This window comes from Vulpes lagopus, chromosome 10 (assembly GCF_018345385.1).
Source record: "Vulpes lagopus strain Blue_001 chromosome 10, ASM1834538v1, whole genome shotgun sequence".
NCBI lineage: Eukaryota > Metazoa > Chordata > Mammalia > Carnivora > Canidae > Vulpes > Vulpes lagopus.
In genome coordinates, this window is record NC_054833.1 from 88,000,270 (window position 1) to 88,022,705 (window position 22,436).

At 39.6% G+C, this 22,436-nt stretch overlaps 2 protein-coding genes across 7 annotated transcripts in view; one reads left to right on the top strand and one right to left on the bottom strand.

Annotated features, from left to right (window-relative positions):
- Window positions 1–7,794, top strand: part of PER3 (period circadian regulator 3) — a 58,688-nt gene extending 50,894 nt beyond the window's left edge. For all 6 annotated transcript variants that reach the window (XM_041770753.1, XM_041770754.1, XM_041770755.1 and 3 more), the window contains 3 exons: window positions 4,997–5,180; window positions 5,724–5,874; window positions 6,906–7,794. In XM_041770753.1, coding sequence (XP_041626687.1) covers window positions 4,997–5,180; window positions 5,724–5,874; window positions 6,906–6,989 — 419 coding nt within the window. In that variant the 3' untranslated portion in view covers window positions 6,990–7,794. The remainder of the gene's footprint in view (window positions 1–4,996; window positions 5,181–5,723; window positions 5,875–6,905) is intronic.
- Window positions 7,795–12,281: 4,487 nt separating this feature from the next.
- On the bottom strand, window positions 12,282–16,752 carry UTS2 (urotensin 2). The gene is made up of 4 exons (XM_041773032.1): window positions 16,653–16,752; window positions 14,377–14,487; window positions 13,092–13,133; window positions 12,282–12,403 (listed from the first exon to the last, which is right to left on the bottom strand). The coding sequence occupies exons 1-4, from the start codon at window positions 16,750–16,752 to the stop codon at window positions 12,282–12,284; spliced, it is 375 nt and encodes a 124-aa protein (XP_041628966.1).
- Window positions 16,753–22,436: the final 5,684 nt, after the last annotated feature.

The window sequence follows — 22,436 nt, forward strand, 5'->3', positions numbered from 1 at the left end:
CCTTTTGAAGTTTAATAGGCTTATCTTGTTAAAAAAAAAAAAACAAATGATTAACTGAATATATGTAAAGATCACATTGACTTTGCTCAATGATTTATGAATTGAGCAGTATCCCATCCAGCAATAGAGAGGAATTCTGAAGGGCTCTACAAAATGGAAGGGTTTTTTTGGTTTTGATTTTGGTTTGGGGGTTATTTTTGGCAGTAAGGGGGCAGAAAAAGGAAGTTACTAGTAAAGAATGCATTTCAGGCAAAGTCACAGTCCTAAGGGAAATAGAAGGGGTTTATCAGGTGGATTATCTCATTAGTCCTGACCAGGTAATTCCATGTTGACTGATAAAAGTTACATTCCCGGGAAGATGAAACTGCAGTTAGGTTAACGGTGCTAAGTCTTGGTTTGCTGGCATAGGAATTAGCACAAGTGATTCTTTTGTGGTATCTTGTTTTTGATTTTTTTTTTTTTTTGAGTGAGAGTGCACATGTGCAAATGGATGGGGGGGTGGGGCACAGAGAGATGGAGAGAGAGAGAATCCCAAATCTGTGGCTCAGTCTCACAACCCTGAGATCATGACCTGAGCCAAAAATCAAGAATCAGACACTTAACTGATTGAGCCACTCAGGTGCTCCTTTTGTATCTTTTTTAACAATCTTTTTTTTTAAGGTTTTATTTATTTAAGAGAGAACACAAGCAAGGGGAGGAAAAGAGGGAGAGGGACAAGCAGAGCCTGTACTATACTGAGCACAGAGCCCAGTGTGGGGCTTGATCCCACAATCCCGAAGTCACAACCTGAGCCAACACCAGGAGTTCAATGTTCAACCCGCTGAGCTACCCAGGCACCCCTTTTTAAATATTCTTTTGTAGCTAGATCTGTGATCCATTTTTAGTTAATTTTTATATGTGGTGTGAGGTAAGGATTGATACACTTTCTTTGCATATGGATCTCTAGTTGTTCCTGTCCCATTTGTTGAAAATATTAGTCTTTTCCCCATTGAATTATCTTGGCACCTTTGTTGAAAATAAATTAGCCATGTATGTTGAATCTCTTTGTAGGCTCTCTTTTATGTTTTATTTATCTTTATGGCTAGCTTTAGGGTAATACCATATTCTTTTGAATAATGTAGCTTTTTAAATTTTTTAAAGATATTTTATCTATTTATTCATGAGAGACACAGAGAAGCAGAGACATAGGCAGAGGGAGAAGCAGGCTCCCTGTGAAGAGCCTAATGTGGAACTTAATCCTAGGACCCCAGGATCATTACCCGAATCAAAGGCAGCAGATGCTCACCAACTAAGCCACCCAGGTGCTGAGTAATGTAGCTTTCAGATAAGTTTTAAAATCTAAGGAAGTAAACTCTTCCAACTTTATTCTTATTTTCAAAAAAATTTTGGATATTACAGGTCCTTTGTCCATATAAATTGTAGAATCAATTTGTTTTTACAAAAAGTCCTGCTGGGATTTTTATTGACATCATGTTGAATCAATAGACCAATTTGGGAAAAATTATCATCCTAATAGTATTGAGTCCTCTGATCTACAAGTATGATGTATTTCTCTATTTATGTAGGTCTTTAATCTTTCTCAGCAGCATTTGGTAGTTTTCTGTACAAGTCTTACACATATTTTGCTATATTTATCCCTAAGGATTTCATTTTTTTATGTTATTGTATGTAAATGGCATTATAAAATTTCAATTTCCAAGTATTTGTTGTTGGCGTATAGAAATCTAATTGAATTTTTATTTTGAATGTATATTCTATCTTACTAAACTCATTTATTAGTTTTAGTAGCTCTTTTGTAGATTCTCTAGGACTTTTCAATGTAGACAATCTTGTTTGCAAATATAGTTTACCTCTTTTCTGATCTGCATGTCTTTATATATTTGTCTTCCCTTATTGGAATGGTTACAACCCCTAATGTTGAACAAAAGTGGTGAGACTGATACTCTTGTCTTTTTAGCAGTCTTAGGGGGAAAGCAGACAGAATTTCACCATTAAATGTGATGTTAAATGTAGGTCTTAATAAATGCCTTTTATCAGTACAATTGAGGAATTCTTTTCTACTGCTAATTTGCTGAGATTATTTTTCTGCATCTATCAAGGTAACTATATGGTTCTTTTCCCTTATTCTGTTAATACAGTGAATTACATTAATTTTCAAACATTAAACAAAGCTTGTATTTGGTCATGCTATTTTACCCTTTTTATATATTGCTGGATTTTCTTTCCTAAGATTTTGTTAGGGATTATCACACTATTATAGCAAGTATTGGCCCTTTGTTTTCGTTTCTTGTAATATCTCTACCTGATTTTAGTACCAGGGTGATGCTGGCCTAAAAAATAAGTTGGGAAATATTCTCTTCTCTTCTGTTTTCTGGAAGAATTTATATTGAAATAATATGCTGTCTTTATATGTTTGGTAGAAGTCACCAGTCTAGTAGCTCTCTGGGCCTGAAGTTTTCTTTGTGAGAAGGCTTTTGGCAACAAATTCAATTTCTTTTATAGATATGAACTACTCAGGTCATCTATTTCTTTTTGAGTGATGTTTGGTGATTTATATCTTTCAAGGAGTTTCTCCATTTCACCTAAGTTGTTGAATATATTGGCATAAAGTTGCTTATAATATTCCCTTATTCTTTTAAGGTCTGTAGAATCTGTAGTAACATCTTCTCTCTTATTACTGATACTAATTTTTTCCTGATCATTCTGGCTGGATAGTTGCCAATTTTATTAATTTTTCAAAGAAGTAACGTTTGATTTCATTGAGTTTTTTTCCTATTGCTTTCTGGTTCTGTATCATCCAATTCTACTCTAATCTTTATTCTTTTCACTTTGAATTTTATTTGCTCTTTTCCAATTTCTTAAATTCAGAGCATTGTTTTGAGATTGTTTTTTTCTTTTCTAAATATATACAGTTGATGCTTTTAATTTCTTCTAAGCACTACTTTACTACATTACTGAAATTCGGACATGAGTATTTTCATTTTCATTCAGTCCAAAATACAATTTCCTTTGTATTTTCTTTGTTGGCCATAGGTTATTAAAAATGTTTTTAATTTCAGATTTTCTCAGATATCTTACTGGCTTCTAACATAGTTATAGTCAGAAAACATATTTTTAAAAAATTTACTGACTCTTGTTTAATGGTCCAGAATTTGGTCTATTTTGATAAAAGTTTCATGTGCACTTAAAAAGCATGTGTGTTCTGCTATTGTTGAGTAGTATCTTCTATAATGTAAATCACATCAAGTTGGCTAATAATGTTGATCTAATCTTCTACATTCTGATTTTCTGTTTTATGGTTTACTGAGACATTACATCATCCCACTGTAATTTCAGTCTTTGCTTCATATATTTTGATACTCTTTTATTAAGTACATACACATTTAAGATTGTTAGGCCTTTTGATTAATTGAACTCTTTATAGTGGAAAGTACTTTGCTCTATATCTATTTATGTATCAGTATATCCACTCCAGCTTTATTTTGGTTAGTGTTTATCTGGCATATTTTTCCTTTTTTTACTTTTAACTTATCTGTATATTTAAAATTGGTTTCTGATAACCAGCATATGACTGGATATTGATATTTTTTAAATTCATATCACAGCCTCTGCCTTTTAATTGGAATACTTAGACCATTTACATTTAGTGTGATTATTTATATGGTCAAGTTTAAATAAAATCTTCCATCTTGCTATATATTTTATGTTTGTCTCATCTTCTCTTTTTTTTCTCCTCCCTTCTTCCTTTTTTGATAATTATGTATTTCTAATGATTTTATTTTCTCTCCATTGATGTACATCAGCTGTACCTTTCTTTGTTTTTCTTTTTTAGTCAATGCTCTAGGATTTACAAGTTCATCTTTTACCTATCACAGTTAACCTTCAAACCTTATATGTATTATATCACTTTATGTCTAAGAACCTTAAAAGAGTACTTCCATTTCCCCTTCATATTCTGTGTTATTTTTGCTTACAAAAAATATTATTTCTACATGTATTATAAACCCCACAATAAAATTACTGTTATATTTGCTTTAAACAATTACCTTTTAGGGAAGTTATTTTTTAATGAGGAAAAACATCTTTTATATCTGCCCATATACTTTTTAAAAAATTAGGTACTTTTGGAGTTTTTGTTTGTTCTATTGTTTCAGAGTTGATTAGAAGGATCTAGAAAGGTTAAATGCAAGATAGGAAAGGAATGATCTGCAAGGCTCATTCAAAGCAGCCATAAAGGGATGGGCCTTAGGATGAATGGATGGCTTCTCTATTGTAACAGGAAGAGGTGAGGAGAGAGTGTAGATATGAGTAAAGTTACATTTAGTATCAAGATAATGAATTCCATTTCTAATAGATGAGAGTGAGGGAGCAGAAAAGTAGAAAGTAGTGCTTGCTGGGACAAGCTGGTGTGCTGGCCAGAGATTGTCACAAAATTACGCAGCATTTGGATGATCCTTTTGCTGATGATGAACCAATGTGCCTTATTATATATGACTTTTTCCATATCTTTGGCTATTTGGATTTACATAAGAACAGAATTGACAGTTGGCTTTATGAGAATCGACATTTGAATAGTTGTGAAAGTAAGAGGGAAAAAGAAATCTCAGGTATTGCAAAGTGTGTTACTGAGTGATGGACTCTGGGCTCTGAGCTGAAAGGCTGAGGCACTGTTTCAGCTTTGTAGTTGAACAAGCAGATGAGCAAGTAAAGCTGAGATGTTAGTGATTTGGGAGATGGAGCTGCAATGGAATAGTTGCTAGTGATGAAAAAGCGAGGCATGGCCTTGAGTGTGGACAGGTTGGGAAGAGTGAGAGGGAGACCTAGGGAAGATGGAGGGGAAGATAGAAAAATTGAGAAGTGAGGTCACCCAGGGCTTGGCTGGGCTGGGTGGCAACAAAGACTGTCAGCTGGTTGCCAGAGTCTTTGAAGAATAAATTTGGCAAATTGACCCCTAACAGGTTTCTCCTAACCTGTAACTGTTGTTGATCTTTGATAGGAAGCAGTGACAGCAGTATATACTTTGCTAGTAGTGATTATTCTTCTGAAATCACCTCAAATGGGCAGCAGTTTCAAGATGTACAGGGAAAAGAAACATTTCCCGGTTTAGCTGAAGAGTCTATGTGGAGAATGATAAAACAAACACCTGAGTGCATTCTGATGACATATCAGGTACCTGAGAGGTAAGAAAGCACTTTAGAAGACCTACTTTTATGAGTTTTTTTTTATAGTTTCTTAAGTATGTTGTTTAATACAAAGTGACTTTTAAATTACGTCCTTTTATACATGCTTTTAGAGAAATATATTTTCACATTCATTCGAGGTCAAGTGATGAATGATCCTAGAACAGTGGCTATAGTGACTATACCACACACACACTCGGACCCATGCTCAACCAGCATGCTGTGTATCATGAGACCAGAAAACAAAGAAAAGCAGCGCTTCACAAGATAGCACACAAGTGCCAGAACTTTTCTTTTTGGCCCTTGGTTTTTCCCATTCTAAAAAGAGAGAGGAGCTGAGGGGAATCTGTTTCTTCTGTCAGCGTCCTTCAAGCACTGCACAGATGCTTTGCACCGAGAAAAAAAATGCTCTGGCTTCACCCACCTGACAAAGTGTGAATTCTATTATTTAACATGCACATTGTATATTAGCAAGAGATATAAAATATATGGCAAACCCAAAAAGTGCCTTATTCAGGACTGAGGTTGCTTGTTTGTCCCCAGAGTTACAGAGGCTGTACTGAGAGAGGACCTGGAGAAGCTGGCCAGCATGCAGGGGCAGCAGCCCTGGTTCTCACGTGGGCAGAGGCAGGAGCTGGCCAGTGTGCACTCCTGGATTCAGAGCCAGACTGTCCCTCAAGGAATAGACATCCAGGTAAGCACAGTGACAGCAGCTATCCAGTGTGGATGTTTTTCTGAGCCAGGTGGTGCCCGAGGCACTTCATACACTTCACATGATCCCACTGAAAATACAGTCCTTACAGATATTTCCACTGTAGGTATTACTCTCCCTACTTTACCTACAAACACCAAAGTAACATGTATAGTTATTAAATAATTTCTATATGGTTGCACAGTCCCTCTCATTTTGACCACAGGTCTTTTTGACTGAGAGCGTATTTATTGGTTGGAATGTTACAGGACACCTGCTTTGATATATGATTGAGGGGAGGAGGGGACTAAGAGATTTGCATTTCAGATACTCAATTTGTGTGTGAATGGAGTAAGATTCATACTAGAGGAAGTGTTCATGCAGGATTTTCCGTGAGACCCAGGTGGTCTTTTGCTGTTATGAGATCTTCTCAATAAGATCTTATGCAAACGGCCTGGACAATGGAGCTTTGATTTGCCAGTGGTCCTCATGGTGGCTCTGTGAATGGTTGTGACAATTGTACCAGTAATGAGCCCTTTATTCCCTCAGGTGTCAAGATGTGAATGTGGGATGTGATCATGTGTGAAGTTAAGAACCCTAGCAAGAGAAGTAAGCTAGGTGTTCAGAACAGTGTGATATTAAGGCTTCTGAAGTAAATATATGCTGGAATCCTCCCCACCCTCATTTTTAAAGAACAGAACGAGTTCCTGGAACTTAAGGCTGGTTACAGATGGCATTGCTGAAAAGCGGGAGCTGAGCCCATTACTCATTTTAAGCATTTTCATTCTCAAAATACTATTTTGTGGGTTTTGAGAAGAGTGTATGAATGAGTCCCAAGGTAATGTAAGCAAAAGTGTGTAAACAATTGTCCTATTCCTTCTAATGATAAGGAATGAACTGTCACATAAGCTGTTCTTAGATGTGAATTGAATAAATTGGGGACTAGAAATAAGGTGCTTGGCCAGCATATTATGGATTTTAAAACTTTTCAGATGATGGTACATCATGCTGTCTGCTTTTGTTCTTTCTTGGAGGACTGTGTCACTTGTGAAAGCAAGGAATCCGTCCATGTCTTCACAGAATCCTGTGGTCACACTCCAGCAGCGAACAGCAGTTGAGGGACTGTGGAGACACACTTGCCGGGACCCCCTGGACAACCAGACCTCTTTGTGCATTTCTTTAAACCCCTGACTCCAAGTGACCATGAAGTTGTCACTGAATGTTATGGTTTTCCTTTCTTGATTTTTTTAATCAGCATCATTTTTCTGAAGCGGATGTCATATATACAGTCTTTTATATCTGTGTTCCTGGTGCATTAAAGCTGTCAGGTTCTGATTCTGCTGTCCTCTGATATTGTATGGCCTCTATAGAATTGTGTACACAGATGGCACCCGAAAACAGTGGTAGCCAGAGGTATAGCCAGAAATAGCCCCGAACCTTGGCCTCCTTTATTTCGTTCTGTTGTTACAGAAATCATTTTCCCCATGAGAGACCTTGAGGACATCCTACCTAAATGGTTCTCATAAATGTAGTACTTTCATCTGGTTCTTGCACAGCTTGGTGCTTCTCTCCATGGCTCAGATGAAACATTCTCATTTGCCCACAACATAAGTCACTTTGGTATTTACCAGTAGTAACAAATACCACCCATCAGTATACTGGAAATACCTAGTTGTTAGGGTTGGATTTTGAGCTTTGTTCTTGTAGACGCCTTTTTTTTACATTTTCCACCTTCAACTGAAATTCCCAAAGTCTTACCCTAATAATCAATCTATTTACCATGAGCTTATTCCTTGGAGAGTTGAAGTTAGCTTTTGGATGTGTGGTGTTAAAAACAGAAAGAGCTCTTCGCTTAATCAGTGATATTCCCCTTTCTAATGTTTTTGTTTTTAAAATAATGATTATAAAAAGTTTCAGAAGTTACGTAAAAAATAATTATTGTTCTTTTATGCCTTGGTGTTTAAATGTTGCCTCACCAAAACCAACAGTTAACTTTTTCTTTCCAATCAATTTACACACAAGAGGTCTGGCCATCTTTGCTGGAGATCTGTTAAGTGCTAAGAGGGGCTGCACAGTAACAGTGGGTGTCCACAAGAGCACAGCCATCCTCATCTTCTCAGGGGTACAGGCTTGGCCAGAGATCAGTGCATTGCACTGGCCAGCCGTCATTGTATCTTCTAGGAAGTGAGTGGATTGTTTACTTGATAAGTCAGCTCCCTGTTCTTTAGAGAAGTCAGTAATTCCTGCCCAGACTTGGAATGACAGATGACCCATGCAGACCAGAAAGAGGAATAGAAGTAAGTGAAGGAGCAGTAACGTTTTATCTTTATGTAACAGGCTGATTTTTCTTTTTGTTGTTGTTTTGTTTGTTTTAAGAAAATACACTTCCTCCTTTCAAGTTTTAAACCTTTCTATAAAAATACATCCTGATAATAATTAGGAGACTCATCCTTTTTATCCATGATGACTGTTGGGTCCTGATTCTCAACTCCCATAGCTTGGATCTCCTTTCTAAAGTACATTTTCCTGGAAGGTAATTCTGTGTGTCAGAGCCATTTTCAGATGCTGAGCTGTTCCATGCAAATATTCCAATGTGGTTACTCAGAAGCTCTCATATTCTACTCCACCCTGATCGCTGGGTGATTTCTGAAGCCCTTGTCATGTTGGTTAAGTGGAGCAGTATTTTTGCCACTGGTGAAAAATCAAATTTTAAAAAACTAACCAGCTCAGATATTGTCCATCAGTGGAGTCATCATGACCTTCTGTAGGGGCAAAAATTTTAATTTATATGAATCAGAAATAATGTATGGCTGTCAGAGGTCATTCTGCTTCATGCAGCACATTTTATACGTTATGCTCTCCAGTCACAGAAGCACCTCTTTTTCATTCTTTCTGGATATTTGTTTGAATTTGCTGATCTCATTGCCTTAGTACACAGTTTATATGTACTAAAAAGTGCGTATTATACCAGACTTCATATGAAACTGGTGCTTGTTGTAGGCAGATCTGTAATATTGTTGATGACTTTCCTATGGTGATAAGTAGACTAGGCATATTTAGAGATTTTGCACCATGATGCTCGCACTGCTGGAGGGGGGAGAGGAGGCTGAGCAGTGACACTGCTGCCCCACGAGGGGGCTGTACCCACTTTTACACTCTGTTGTTTCAAGTTTATTAACTTTTTTTTTTTAAGATTTTATTTATTTATTCATGAGAGACACAGGTTGGGAGAGAGGCAGAGGCACAGAGGGAGAAGCAGGCTCCATGCAGGGAGCCTGATACGGGATTCAATCCCAGGACTGCAGGATCACGCCCTGGGCCAAAGGCAGGCGCTAAACTGCTGAGCCACCCAGGGATCCCCCATATTAACTTTTTATATTAATAACTACAGAAATTGGTAATAAAAATATATATTATAGGTTTCCATGTTTACATAAATGTTACCCAAAAGGCTGCATTTCCTTGGGTAAGAGGTCAGGATTTAAGAAAAACAGAATGCTGTGTGAATGGAGTTGTTTGGCAATTAAGAAAAACTTCATTATAATTCACAAGGTAAATTTAATCTAAACTGAAATTTTGTTTCAACTGAATTTATAATTATATGAATTTACTTGTTTTTAATGCTTATTAATATTTTCAGTCAGGTATCTTTTTTAAGTAAAAACAAACTGGGTACTTGTGGAACTTGAGATGTTTTTGTACTATGTCAATAAACCTTTGCCCTGAATATGGATTTTTTTATCATCATGATAAAATGCATTGCAAGGTGCACAGATCAGCACTGGTTTTCTCAGCAACACTTTGTTTTTGCCTTGTCACAGCATCTGAGCTCTTGCTATGTTTTCAAATTCCTTATCTCATCAAGCCCTCCCAGCAGCACCGTATATATTGTTAACACTCATTTCAGTGCCTAGTCCATAAAATTCAGTATCAGAAGCACTCATTCAGATTCCATACAGCAAACTTATACTTCACAAAATGTGTAACTGGCAGCAACAGAATTTCAGAATTAAAACATGGGACAAGGTCCTGAAGCTGACACTGTACATGTTATCCTCATCACATCGTTTTCACCTTTCTGTAGCAAACCAATAACACCAGGAAGTAAAAATAGCTAGGTGTTTATCAGTGTACATGGCTCTACGAGAGGCTGTTCCAGGCACTTGCCATGAATTGTTCATGCTCACAACCACCTTAGAGAGAAGCATTGTTGGAATCCTCATTTTGCAGACAAGGACGCTGAAGCAGAGAGAGTCCTAATGGGGTCAAGGACTCACCCTGTGCCCTGTGCCCTGTGTGTGGAGAGCAGGGATTGGAATGCTTGAATCCCACCCCAGAGCCCCATCCAGAGAGTAGTTGCCTAACGTCACTGAAACAAGGGCCAGGGTTCACAGTTACCCTGCACTGGGATTCCACAGAAGCTCTTTCTGGCATCATAAATATAAAATAGTTTTGTGGTGCCAGAGTTGTGTGTTAGAGAACTAGTATTAGCTTCTTTTCAACGTGAGATACTACGGTGTCATCATAGCTATTACTGTCAACACGATCTCTGAGATGGTGCATCCATTCTTTGAGTTTGAGACATCTTTCTCTATAGATTTGTCCTTGTCTTAAACCCAGAATGTGAAAGCTTTTTTCTTTTTTTTTTTTTTAAGATTTTATTTATTTATTTGAGAGAGAGGGCAGGCACAGAGGGGTAGGGGAGCCCTGTGAGAGGCTTGATCCCAAGGTCCATGAGATCATGACCTGAGCCAACTGAGCTCCCCAGGTGCCCCTCAGAAAGTGAAAGTTTTTTTAAACGTGTGTTGTATGAGAGATCTTTGATGCTTGACAAGCACAGCAGTGATTATGTGGGGCAGTTTGGTACAGCTCTGAGGCTCCATTCCTTCGAAACTGCTGTGTGGTTGATGGCAGAGACCAGCAGGGCAGTTCGTGTTGGCTGCACTTTCCCGTGTGCTTGCTTCAGGCTGGGAGCTCACACTCTGGATTCTGTACATGTTGAAGCTGCATCTGTGTGGGCACTTTAACAGAATTTAAGTCAGTGTGTACACACACGTAAGTGGGTTTTAACCCGGGGGGCGCCAGAGTGGCTCAGTCAGTTGAGCTTCTGACTCTTGATTTCAGCTCAGGTCATGACCTCACGGGTCCTGGGATCGAGTGTCACATTAGGTTCCAAGCTCTAAGCATGGAGTCTGCTTCAAGAAGCTCTCCCTGTCTCTCTGCCCCTCCATACCCCCTACCCCACTCTCACTCTCACTCATGCGCTCACTCTCTAAAAATACGTTAATAGGGGATCCCTGGGTGGCTCAGTGGTTTGGTGCCCACTTCGGCCCAGGGCATGGTCCTGGGGTCCCGGGATCGAGTCCCACATCAGGCTCCCTGCGTGGAGCCTGCTTCTTCCTCTGCCTGTGTCCCTGCCTCTCTGTCTCTCTCTGTCTCTCATGAATAAATAAAATCTTTTTTAAAAAATAAATAATAAATTAAAATATATTAATAATAAAAAAATAATAATAATAATAATAAAAGTAAAGTGAACAAACCAGGCTCTTCCTTTCATTCCACAATCTGAGCTCCCTCTTCAGCTTTCTTCACTCTGTAGGAGACGATCTAGTGTAAGTGAGCTGTGAGCCCTGAGCTCACAGGAACCGAGATCAAATGGATGTCAGTGTTAAGAGATGAAAGCTTTCAAGTGTTCAACACTTCGGCAGCTAAGAGGGATCTGAGCATGTGAACTCACCTGCCAAAAACTGAGAAGTCAGACATTTACCAGCTCACATCTTTATATATCCTTCACCTAGGGAATTTTTCCACTCCAAGGTATTGATTTTTTTTTAAGTAATAATGTTATTTTCAAGGTTAAGAGGACATGGAAATAAGATAATATTTAAGCAATTTGTAGTTTAACTATTTTAACTAAATTTTATTTTTGTGACTTTTAATTTTTGTTCACTTTTTAGCTTTACTTTTAATTTTTCAGAGAATTCTTTATTTTATTATTTTATTTATTTATTTATTTATTTATTTATTTATTTATTTATTTATTTTTTATTTTTTTTATGAGCGAGGCAGAGACATAGGCAGAGGGAGAAAAGCAGGCTCCATGTGAGGAGCCCAATGTCAGACTTGATCCTGGGACTCCAGTATCATGCCCTGAGCCAAAGGCAGATGCTCAACCATTGAGCCACCCAGGCATCCCTCAAAGAATTCTTTAAGGATAAATTGATGGAAGGAAAAATTGCAAATTTTCAGGACACATCTGTAAGTAAAATAACCACTCATGATATTTGTAAAACATAGAGGATTTATTTTGCTTAGGTTTTTTTTTTTTTCCTATTTTCAAATCAGGCATTTTTGTTTTTAACTTTCTAAGATGATTGTTTTTGAGTTGACTAGTAGGTGTTCATTTCACTTCAGACACAGTATTTCCAGAAGCATTCAGAGGAAGGTCCATGTTTCTTATCTGGTTTCCTGATTCTGCCCAAAAGATGACTCAGGAAAATGTTAGGGTCTTGTCCAGAGAAAGCCTGAAATTAAACCCACAAACAAACAAACATAGGTTATCAGTGAATTAAGACCCCTATAAGAAAAAGGAACCATAGCTAAGACTTAGGACCTTTGAAAAGTGTGTGTGCTCTGTTGTGTGGAATGTAATTGCGGTGAGAGCCCGGAGTGTGATGGCTTTGGAAGGACTCCCTGCACCCAGCCAGGGGTCCCCCTGTCCACTGAGCCCTCTGATTGCCATGATGTGTCCCAAGCCCTCATTGACCTATTTCTATTTAAATACTCGACCAGTAGCCTGTTCTCTACATTACTATCTTCTGTGTGAAATAGATCCTGTATTTCCCCTGTAATTAACCTTTATTTCTCACGAACTTCCAGTGACAGCAGGGCTGCTGGCCCCTGGACCATAAGTGGGAATGATGAAAGAGAAAGCACAGGGACAGGGGTGACAGACTGGAGAGGATGGTTTACCTCTTGTTTGTTCTTTTAAACCTGTTACAATAATATACCCCAAACAGGCACTAGGTGAGTTCTTAGGGTCACATATAGGAATCAGAATTTAGAAAAATTAATGCTTTGAAATAACACTGGCTTGAAGGTATCATTTCAGCACATGCTTGAAGGTATGATTTCACCCAGGGCAAACCCTGTTCAAAAATTTAGAACCATTTGAAGTATAAAATGCCTCACCTAACTGTGATAAATAGAGTCACTTACCTTTCTCATACTTCCTTTATGGTTAGCAATGTCGGTACTGAGACCTGTAAGACAGTATTTGAAAACTATTCATCATCAAATCTGTGATTTCTGTTTTATGCTTGTTTTACTTAGACTAGAAGAGGACTAAGTCATGTCTAGTTTCTAATCTTTGTTTTCACTCTGTAGCGATACTTACTTGAAGGCAGCTAGGCAGGGACCCTTATTCTTTCTTGCTGATAGAATTCCCAGAGGGCACTGCATTCTCCCCAAGAAGTTAGCAGTTCAGTAGTTTATTAGAAACATTTTAAATGAATGAGTTTTCTTAATATTAAACAGTGTCTATTTTTTTTTAATTTTTATTTATTTATGATAGTCACAGAGAGAGAGAGAGAGAGAGGCAGAGACACAGGCAGAGGGAGAAGCAGGCTCCATGCACCGGGAGCCCGACATGGGATTCGATCCCAGGTCTCCAGGATCGCGCCCTGGGCCAAAGGCAGGCGCCAAACCGCTGCACCACCCAGGGATCCCTTAAACAGTATCTATTAAAAGGCTCCATTTCGGGGCGCCTGGGTCACTCAGTCTCTTAAGTGTCCGACTCTTGATTTGGGTTCAGGTCATGATCTCAGGGTCCTGAGATCAAGCCCCCTCAGACTCCATGCTCAGCAGGGAGCCTACTTGAGATTCTCCCTCTCTCTCTGCTCTGCCCTTCCCCCTCAAAAAAAGCCACCATTTCATTTCCAGAATGTTCTGATAACCTGTGTCAGTGCATAGAGGCATACAGTCAGAAAACAGTAAAAGCTGTTTATTGGGGGCTGGGTGTGACTGTGGTGAGCATGTTCCTTGCATTTTCTCATCAACTTCACAACAGCCCTGAGAGGTAGGTATGTATACAAACCCTGCCTACTGATGAAGAAACTGAGGTAACAGATGATTAAGTAGTTTGCTTAAGATTTTAGCAAGTGGGAGCAGGATTTAAAATGGCACTTATTGGAAACTGGAATAACACCCTCCTTCTCCAAATAAATCTATGCATTAAAAAAATTAGATTATGCTGAGGTGCCAAGGAGAGCATGATGCATGCAAGGAGTCAATGAGAAAGAAAACAAGATTGCAGAGGAATCTTCACACCAGAAAGGGAGAATGTTGGGCAATTTATTAGCCTGTATTATAGGTCATCTTTCTATTCTATTTAATTATTATTCTATTCTATTTAAATGGGTGTTTAACTTCATCTAGTAGATAGGAATAGAGAGTAATTCAGTAGCAATAAAAATTAGACCAGTAGACATGCAAGAATTATTTTACCTGCTTCCCTAAGACCGTCCTCCCTCTCTGCCCCTGGTCTCTCCAGCAGCATTTGCAAGAGGGACACTCTTTCCAGTTCATCCAAGGCCAATCTTGCATCTCCATCATGTGCTACACAGAGTAATAATACAGGTTAGTAACAGTGTTCGCCCTTTAATTACTTCTGTTCCCTATTGTCTTTGAGGGCCACTGGGGCAGGGAGAGAATACTAGAGATGCCTCAAATGCTGTGTTCGTGATGTGTCAGTAGTATTTTAACAGAGAGGTGAAGATGCTATGTCTGATTTGCAAGCTGGCAGGACAGAAAATCAGCAGTGGATCTAAGTCTGACTCTTCACTGCCATGTGTGACTTTGCCAAGCTGCTCAGCTGCCTTGAATAGGAGAGCAGAGCTGAGCCGCAGGACCAGTTAAAAAATGTTTCCACTCCAAAAGTGGTGCCTTTTGGTTTCTATTTACCGCTGCTCATTACATTTTGCTTGTAGATATTTAAGGATAAAATTGGAGAGGGAAAATGAAGGGTGCCTCTCTGGGAGCCAAGATTGTTTATGTTCCAGTAAACCAAATAAGATGGCACCACTTCTTATCTTCCTGGCCTTCAAGATTTGAATATAATCATTACTAGAAAAACATCAGGGGATCCCTGGGTGGCTCAGCGGTTTAGCTCCTGCCTTTGTCCCAGGGCGCGATCCTGGAGTCCCGGGATCAAGTCCCACATCGGGCTCCCGGCATGGAGCCTGCTTATTCCTCTGCCTGTGTTTCTGCCTCTCGTTCTCTCTCTCCCTATGTCTATCATAAATAAATAAGTAAATAATCTTAAAAAAAAAAAGTCAGCCTTTGAAATACTCTTTCAAAACTTTGATAGTAACATTTTTAATGTGAAATTTGGTCAGCTTAATATAAGATGTATGGTTAGGATGTGTACGATGAGTATGAGATGCGCATGGACGGTGGAAGGCACACTCAGTGGAGACTTGGCACCAGGATAGCTCTCTTGGCTGGCTGCTGCTGTGCTGAAGTCAGAGGCTCCAGGAGTCCCAGAATACCAGCATGCTTGCAGCTTACAGATCTTTAGCTACAACTTCACTTGGAAGACAATGAATTGAATTCATTATAAAGGCATCTGAGTACATTCACAGTATTTCTGAAGAATATTAATGAAAAACCTGTAAAATTTGGCCACACGTGTGTGTGTAATGAGGCTCATTTATGTTGGAACAAATAAATTTGAAAAATTGAGGCAAGAACTTGAAGGGAGGCTACCACCTGTTAAGGGTTTGCATAAAATGCACTCATCTGAGTTAAAAAAAAAAAAGTCATAATAATATGTACATTTTCATTGAAGACAGTGATATAATCAGTCTTGATTTCATCTCATGTTTGCTTTGCACTTTTCTTTTTAAATAGCAGAGATTCAACAAAGTTAATGCTTGTTTTTAGCCAGGAACAAGACAGGAGGTCAGGAGCTGTAGCAGTGGGTAGGCAGACATGAGTGGCCAACAGTGCTTGCCCATCATCAAAAAGCCTCTTGGAGAAACTTAGACACTAGGAATGATAAAATCGATGGTATAGAAGAGTTTTTTTTCCTTAAAAAAAAAAAAAAGTCTAAAAGTACCCAAAATTAAAGACAAGTTAAAATCTACTTAAAATTTTATGCATCAGTTTTTTTATGTCTTAAACTAAATTAAGAGGAAATAGCCAAACTATTATTGACTGATTTTTTTTAATATGATTTTTTTTAATTCAACCTACACTTAAACTGAATAAAACATCAATCAAAAGGACAAGATACTTGACCTGGAAAATGATGTCATCTCTAGCTCCAGATTGTCCCTTTTTAATTCTTCAATAAACATTTTTGTTTCATATAGCACATGTCAGATGATTGCTTTTTAACTAAATATAAAAGAGTTTTAATCTATAATTGGAACAACCAAATTCTACATCTAATCAGTTCATTTAAAATAGAAACTAAAAGTAATTATGTTTAAAATGTAGTACAATTTTTTGATCGAAAAAAAAAATTGACCAAATCAAAAGTTTGGGTTGCAGATATGACATGAAATAAGCAAAGCTACCTTTTATTTCCTCTTACACTTTAGAAAGAAAAAAAAATCTAAAATATGCTCTGTAAGGATCCTCTAGTATTTTTTCCATATCTAGGATTTAATTTAACAAGACTCCTGCAAACAAGAATTCCCATTCTTATCTCTAACTTTGCGTTTGAGACCCTTGAAGACTTTTTCAAGACAAACAGAAGGGGAACAAATTCATCTTACCTGAGAGCTGTAGGACCTCTTCCCTGGGGTCAGGGACAGGCAGAGAGAAATGAGGATGTAAGCATCCGAGGAAAAGCAAACAGGATATCAGCTTATACATGTCGGGCAAGAGACAGGAGTCTCCCTTCTTGGCTTCTGTTGCTCAGAACTTCCAACTTGCTCCTCATTCTGTGATCAGTGATTATATATATGATCCTATGACTCACATCACCCCCTCCAAAAAATTAAATTTATTGGCTATGGAGGCTAAAAGGCAATCACTTTGCATTGATGTAATTTTTCAAGGTAACAACTCATAGACAATAAATTTACTGTCATTGCCTAGTGTCCCAAGTAGGTATTATATAAAGACAGAACAGTTACGTTTATAAATCTGGCAAAAGGAGTAACTGAGAGCAATAAATCATGAGTCAAAGAAAGGGTCATACATGAGTTGAAGTGGCCAAGGGAAAAGACATGGATTTGTGAGTCCTAGCAGGAGTGATGCAGAGCATGACATGGAATGTGTTGGTTTCCCTTTCCTTAATCTTTCAAGAGTGATCGATGAGTTGTCCTGTTGTACTGAGGGCTGCCATACCGGAAGAATGACAATATTTGGATTAAAACTTAAAACCGGTTCTTTACATTAGTGAAGCTAAGTTAAAATGCACAGCAAACACTCAGGATCAGAGCATGCCTTAAATTTCAATATTATTCATCGAGGAGGGATGGAACACAAACCTGAAAACTTCACTGGTGAATATTGCCCACGCCTAACTGCTGTGTTTTGCTCCTACTCTGCCCGGCCTGGCCCTAGCCTGGACCATCACATGGCCTCCCTGTGGGTGCCCTCAGGTCCACACTCCACCCCACTGGCGTCCACACAGCACAGGGATGCCTCTGACACAGAAGTTGGATCATGTCAGGTCCTTGCTCAGAACCCTGTATGGACCTGAAATAAAAGTTAAAACTACAGAATTATTAGAAAAAAACATGAACCCCTTCATAACCCTGAGGCAAGCAGACATCTCTTAGCTGAGATATCAACCATGTAAGCAAGAAATGGATAAATTGAACTGCACCAGAATTAGAAACATCTGCTCTTTGAGAAAGATACTGGTAAGGAAATGAAAAGACCAGCTATGAGAAAAGTCAGAAAACATGTCTGATGAAAGACTTCTCCATTGATATAAAATATATCTATATCTATACAGAACCATGTCCCAGTAAGCCAACAACCCAATGAAAGGAATGCATACATACTCCACAAGAGACAGTGTGCAAGTCTCTAATAAGGACATGAAGAAATAACATTGTTCTCATCAGAGAAATGCAAATTAAAATCACAGTGAGGGGCTGCAGTCTAAAAGACCAATGATCCCAAATGTTGGCAAAGATGCAGAGCCCCCGGGGGGAATCCAAAACAGCACAACCTCCCTGGAAAACAGTTTGTAACTTTTTTATAAAGTTAAACATACATTAAAGTATATAACCCAGAAATCCTTCTGCTAGGTCTCCATATACTCAAGTGAAATGAAAACATAGATGCAATAATCACTTGCATGCGAACATTCATAGCAGCTTTATTCATAATAGCAGAGAACTGCGAACAACCCGAGAGGTCCATCCACAGACGAATAGATAAACAAGCCATACTAAGTCTTAGGATGGAGTTCTACTTAACGTACAAAGGAACTGCTGATAAACACAGCGTGATCTGAAAAAATTTTGTGCAGAGTGAAATAAGCCAGGCCCAGGAGAGTCATGTGGCATGATTCCATTTAAATGAAATTCTAGAACTTGCAGCACACTTCCACAGGAGGTGGAGGGTTGACTGTGCAGAGACTTGGGGACTTTTGGGGGGTAATGAAAATGTTCTATATCTTGACCAAGGCAGTGGTTACATGGTTATATATATGCATTGACCAAAACTTATCAAACTGTACATGGGTACATTTTATCCTATGTAACTGATACCTAATAAGGTTGATTGTGTCTTAAATCTCCCTTGGCTCCTATTTCATGTTTCACTTCTTCAATGCTGCTCTCCCCTTAGAGCTTAACTCGATGGCTTCCTGAACACATTCCTTTTTTTTTTTTTTTTTCCTGAACACATTCCTGCCTCAAGATCTTTGTAGTGGCTGCTCCCCACCTGAAATGTTCTTTGCTCAGATGTGTGCCTGGCTCTCTTCCTTGTCTTCTTTGAGTGTTTGCCAGAATGCTGCTTCCTACATGAGGCCTTCCCTGAGCTGACTACTTAAAAATTGCAACAAATGGGGCGCCTGGGTGGCTCAGTGGTTGAGTGTCTGCCTTCAGCTCAGGTTGTGATCCCAGGATCCTGGGATCAAGTCCCGCATCAGGCTGCCCGCAGGGAGCTGCTTCTCCCTCTGCCTGTGTCTCTGCCCCTCTCTCTGTCTCTCATGAATAAATAAAACCTTTTTTAAAAATTGCAACAAACATATCCCCAGCATTACTCATACTCTTGCCTCTCTCAATTTATCCCATTGTACTAAGCACCTTCCAGCATGGTTACATATTTCAGGTCATTGTATGTAATAGGCACTCAGTAAATATGTTTAACCAATGAATGAGGTGTCAACCATGTGTCGGGCCTTGTTTCAGGGACAGAGTGGTGAACAAAGTAAGTTTTCCCCTCTCATGAACTGTCTCACTGGAGGCAATAGCCAACAAAATAAGTATTTGCTATGATAGTTTTTTATTGCTATAAGGAGGAATAAAGCAGAGGGAAGAGACGGTGCACAGTGAGGTAGATGGTCAGAGGGCCTGTCAAGCAGCCTCTGGGAAGGGGAAATGTGAGCAGAGACCCAGGTGGAGTTGGGGAGCCATACTTTGAGGGATCTCCCAGAGGAAATAGGGGAATGGCCTGGAAGCAGGTGAGCGTCCTATTACTGGTGAGGGAGGAGGGGCATGCTGCTAATGGGCAGGAATGGTCCAGATCCCTGGGATGGGCAGCAAGGGATTGTCAATTCCTGGACAGGGACAGTGACGATGTCAGGGAAATTTCACATGCTCACAGGTCTAGTGGGACGGAGGGTGGATTCATCTATGCATTCAGTGGACACCTGAGCACCTATAACACTCTTCCACTGCCAGGTGGTGGACACAGCCTTGGACCAGGAGACTCCCTCTCTCTGGTTCCACACTTCCTTGCCTTTTAGCTCATTCTTTTTGCTCTTTGCAGAACTGGCTTTCTTTTCTTTCCCACATGTATTTGACCAAACATACACCCCACTGCCCAAAATTGGCCTTTTTTCAGTTTAAGAAGATCAGCTCCTACATATTATCTTTAAATCCAGTTTGCAGATTCCTGGGATAGGGCGTTAAGCTGGCCCAGCTTTTGCTGAACGCCCGCAGGGAGGGTGGCTGGGGGCAGCTATTGCCCAAGAGCTATTGCCATGCCCATGTCATGTTGGGACCATGGACCCAACAGACATCCAAATGGAATACCATATAGCAGGAGAAGAAGTACACCCAGTAATCCTGCTTTCAGAAATATACCCTAAGGAAATAATACAGCAAAAGCAAAACATTATCTGAAGGCATCCTCTACAGCCTTATCTGTGGAGTCCAAAACATTGAGTCAAAGGATGCAGACTGAACTGCATACAGGACTCAAGAAGTGATCATGTAAATGAGCAAAGTTGGCTTTGTGAATGACAATAGTGAGTGGTGGGGAGTGTGGCAAAGTGGAAAGTTTATGTTCTCTCTGAAGGTGGACTCCTACTGCTGGTTGCCAAATCTCAATATTAGAAAACTGAATTTTAAGGGCTATTCATGATTTCTCTTGGCAACTAATTAAAAAACAAGAATAACAAGAGTGCTTGGGTGGCTCAGTCAGTTAAGCATCCAACTCTTGATTTCTGCTCTGGTCTTGATCTCAAGGATGGAGCCCTGCATCGGGGCTCTGCATTCAGCAGGTAGTCTGCTTGTGATTCTCCCTCTCCCTCTGTCCTTCCCCGTGCCGCGCACTCTAACTAAATAAATAAACATAAAATTAAGAAAAAAGCAAGAATGATAAAAAGTTCTGTAAGTCCACTATGTCTGTCAAATAGTACACACCCACAAGGCACCTGGTTCAGCCCAAAATGCCCAAAATAAATGTATAAGTTAGAAGATCATGGAGCTTAGCAACACATCATTTTAGTGATCATTCAAATAATAACTGATTATAGAAACTTGGAAAACATGGGCACCTGAGAGGCTCAATCAGTTGAGCTTCTGACCCTTGGTTTCAGTTCAGGTTGTGATCTCGGGGTCGTGGGATGGAGCCCCACATAGAGCTTCATGCTCAGCTCAGAGTCTGCTTGAGATTGCCTCTTCCCACTACATGTTTCTCTCTCTCTCTCTCTCTCTCTCTCTCTCTCTCTCTCTCTCTCGTAGATATATTTTTTAAAGATTTTATTTATTTATTCATGAGAGGCACACACACACAGAGAGAGAGAGAGAGTGAGGCAGAGACACAGGCAGAGGGAGAAGCAGGCTCCATGCAGGGAGCCCAATGTGGGACTCGATCCCGGGTCTCCAGGATCACACCCCGGGCTGCAGCTGACACTAAACCGCTGCACCACCGGGGCTGCCCTAAATATAATTTTTTTAAAAGAGAAAAGAGACTTGGGGGAGGCAGAGTGCCTGGGTAGCTCAGGCCTTGGGCTCAGGTCATGATCCCGGTGTTCTGGGATTGAGTCCCACATCGGGGGTCCCTGCTCAGCGGGGAGTCTTCTTCTCCCTCTCTCTCTGCTGCTCCCCTCTGCTTGTGTTCTCTCTCTCTCTCCAATAAAAAAATTAAAAAAAATTTAAAAAAGAAACTTGGAAAACAGAATAATGTTAAAGAAGTAGGATACAGGAGATTGACCCTATGTAAAAAAAAAAAAAAAAAGGACTATGGACAAGAACTAGCATGTAATAGTTCAAAAGTAAAAATAGTTGTGTTAGGGTAAAGGGCTATTCCATTAAAATACTATTTTATTGTATATATTGCATACCTATATATTACATGTATGTATGTATGTATTACACGTGTGTGATATTATGACACCCATGAAGCAAAGTCCTGCAGTGAGGTCAGGAAGCAGGCAGGCTGAAGTGTGGGGGTTGTTGGTGTCCCTTGAGGACAATTCTGAGAGAGGTGCAGTGAACTGTAGATGCCTCTTCTCTCTGGCAGAGGCTCTCTGCCAAGCTTCGTCATCCTCTGGTGACTCAGGGGTTCCTCTGACAGTTATTAGTGATGATTTTACAGGATGGCCTAATTAAGTTACTACTAAAGGCTTAATCTCAAAAGAAAATTAGCTTCTTTTCCTTCAACAGACCATCAATGACAATGTCACCTTGTCCCAGAAATGCACTGGCACATCATTCGGCCCTAACAGTCCTTGCGTTAAGCAATGCAGCTTTGTGTTTATGGCAGAACAGGTGTGGACGATGACCACCTTTTGGAAGAGGTGGAGTCCCTTTTATTTGTTGCAAATTAACTTTTTTTTTTTTCAGAGACTTTACTTATTTGAGAGAAAGAGAACAAGCAGAGGGTGCGGGAGGGGCAGAGAGAGGAGCAGACTTCCCACTGAGCAGGGAGCCTGATGTGAGACTCGATCCCAAGACCCTGGGATCATGACCCGAGCAGAAGGCGGATGTTTAATGGACTGAGCCACCCAGGCACCCTGTAAATTACCTTTTTAAACCAGAGAGATATCTTTTGTGTCTTGAAGAAGCAAACAGTTAATATGATGTGTTTTGGGTGACTTGTACCCATGGAGCACCAGAGTCTACTGGGTAACATAAAAGTCAAAA

Excerpts from the sequence above, each read along its gene's own strand:
- UTS2 (XM_041773032.1), bottom strand. The coding sequence starts at position 16,752 with ATGTATAAGCTGATATCCTGTTTGCTTTTCCTCGGATGCTTACATCCT. Across the intron at positions 14,488-16,652 it reads AGAGGTCCTACAGCTCTCAG|CACATGATGGAGATGCAAGA; the intron begins GTAAGATGAATT and ends TACTCTGTGTAG. Across the intron at positions 13,134-14,376 it reads GGACGGTCTTAGGGAAGCAG|GTCTCAGTACCGACATTGCT; the intron begins GTAAAATAATTC and ends ACTGTCTTACAG.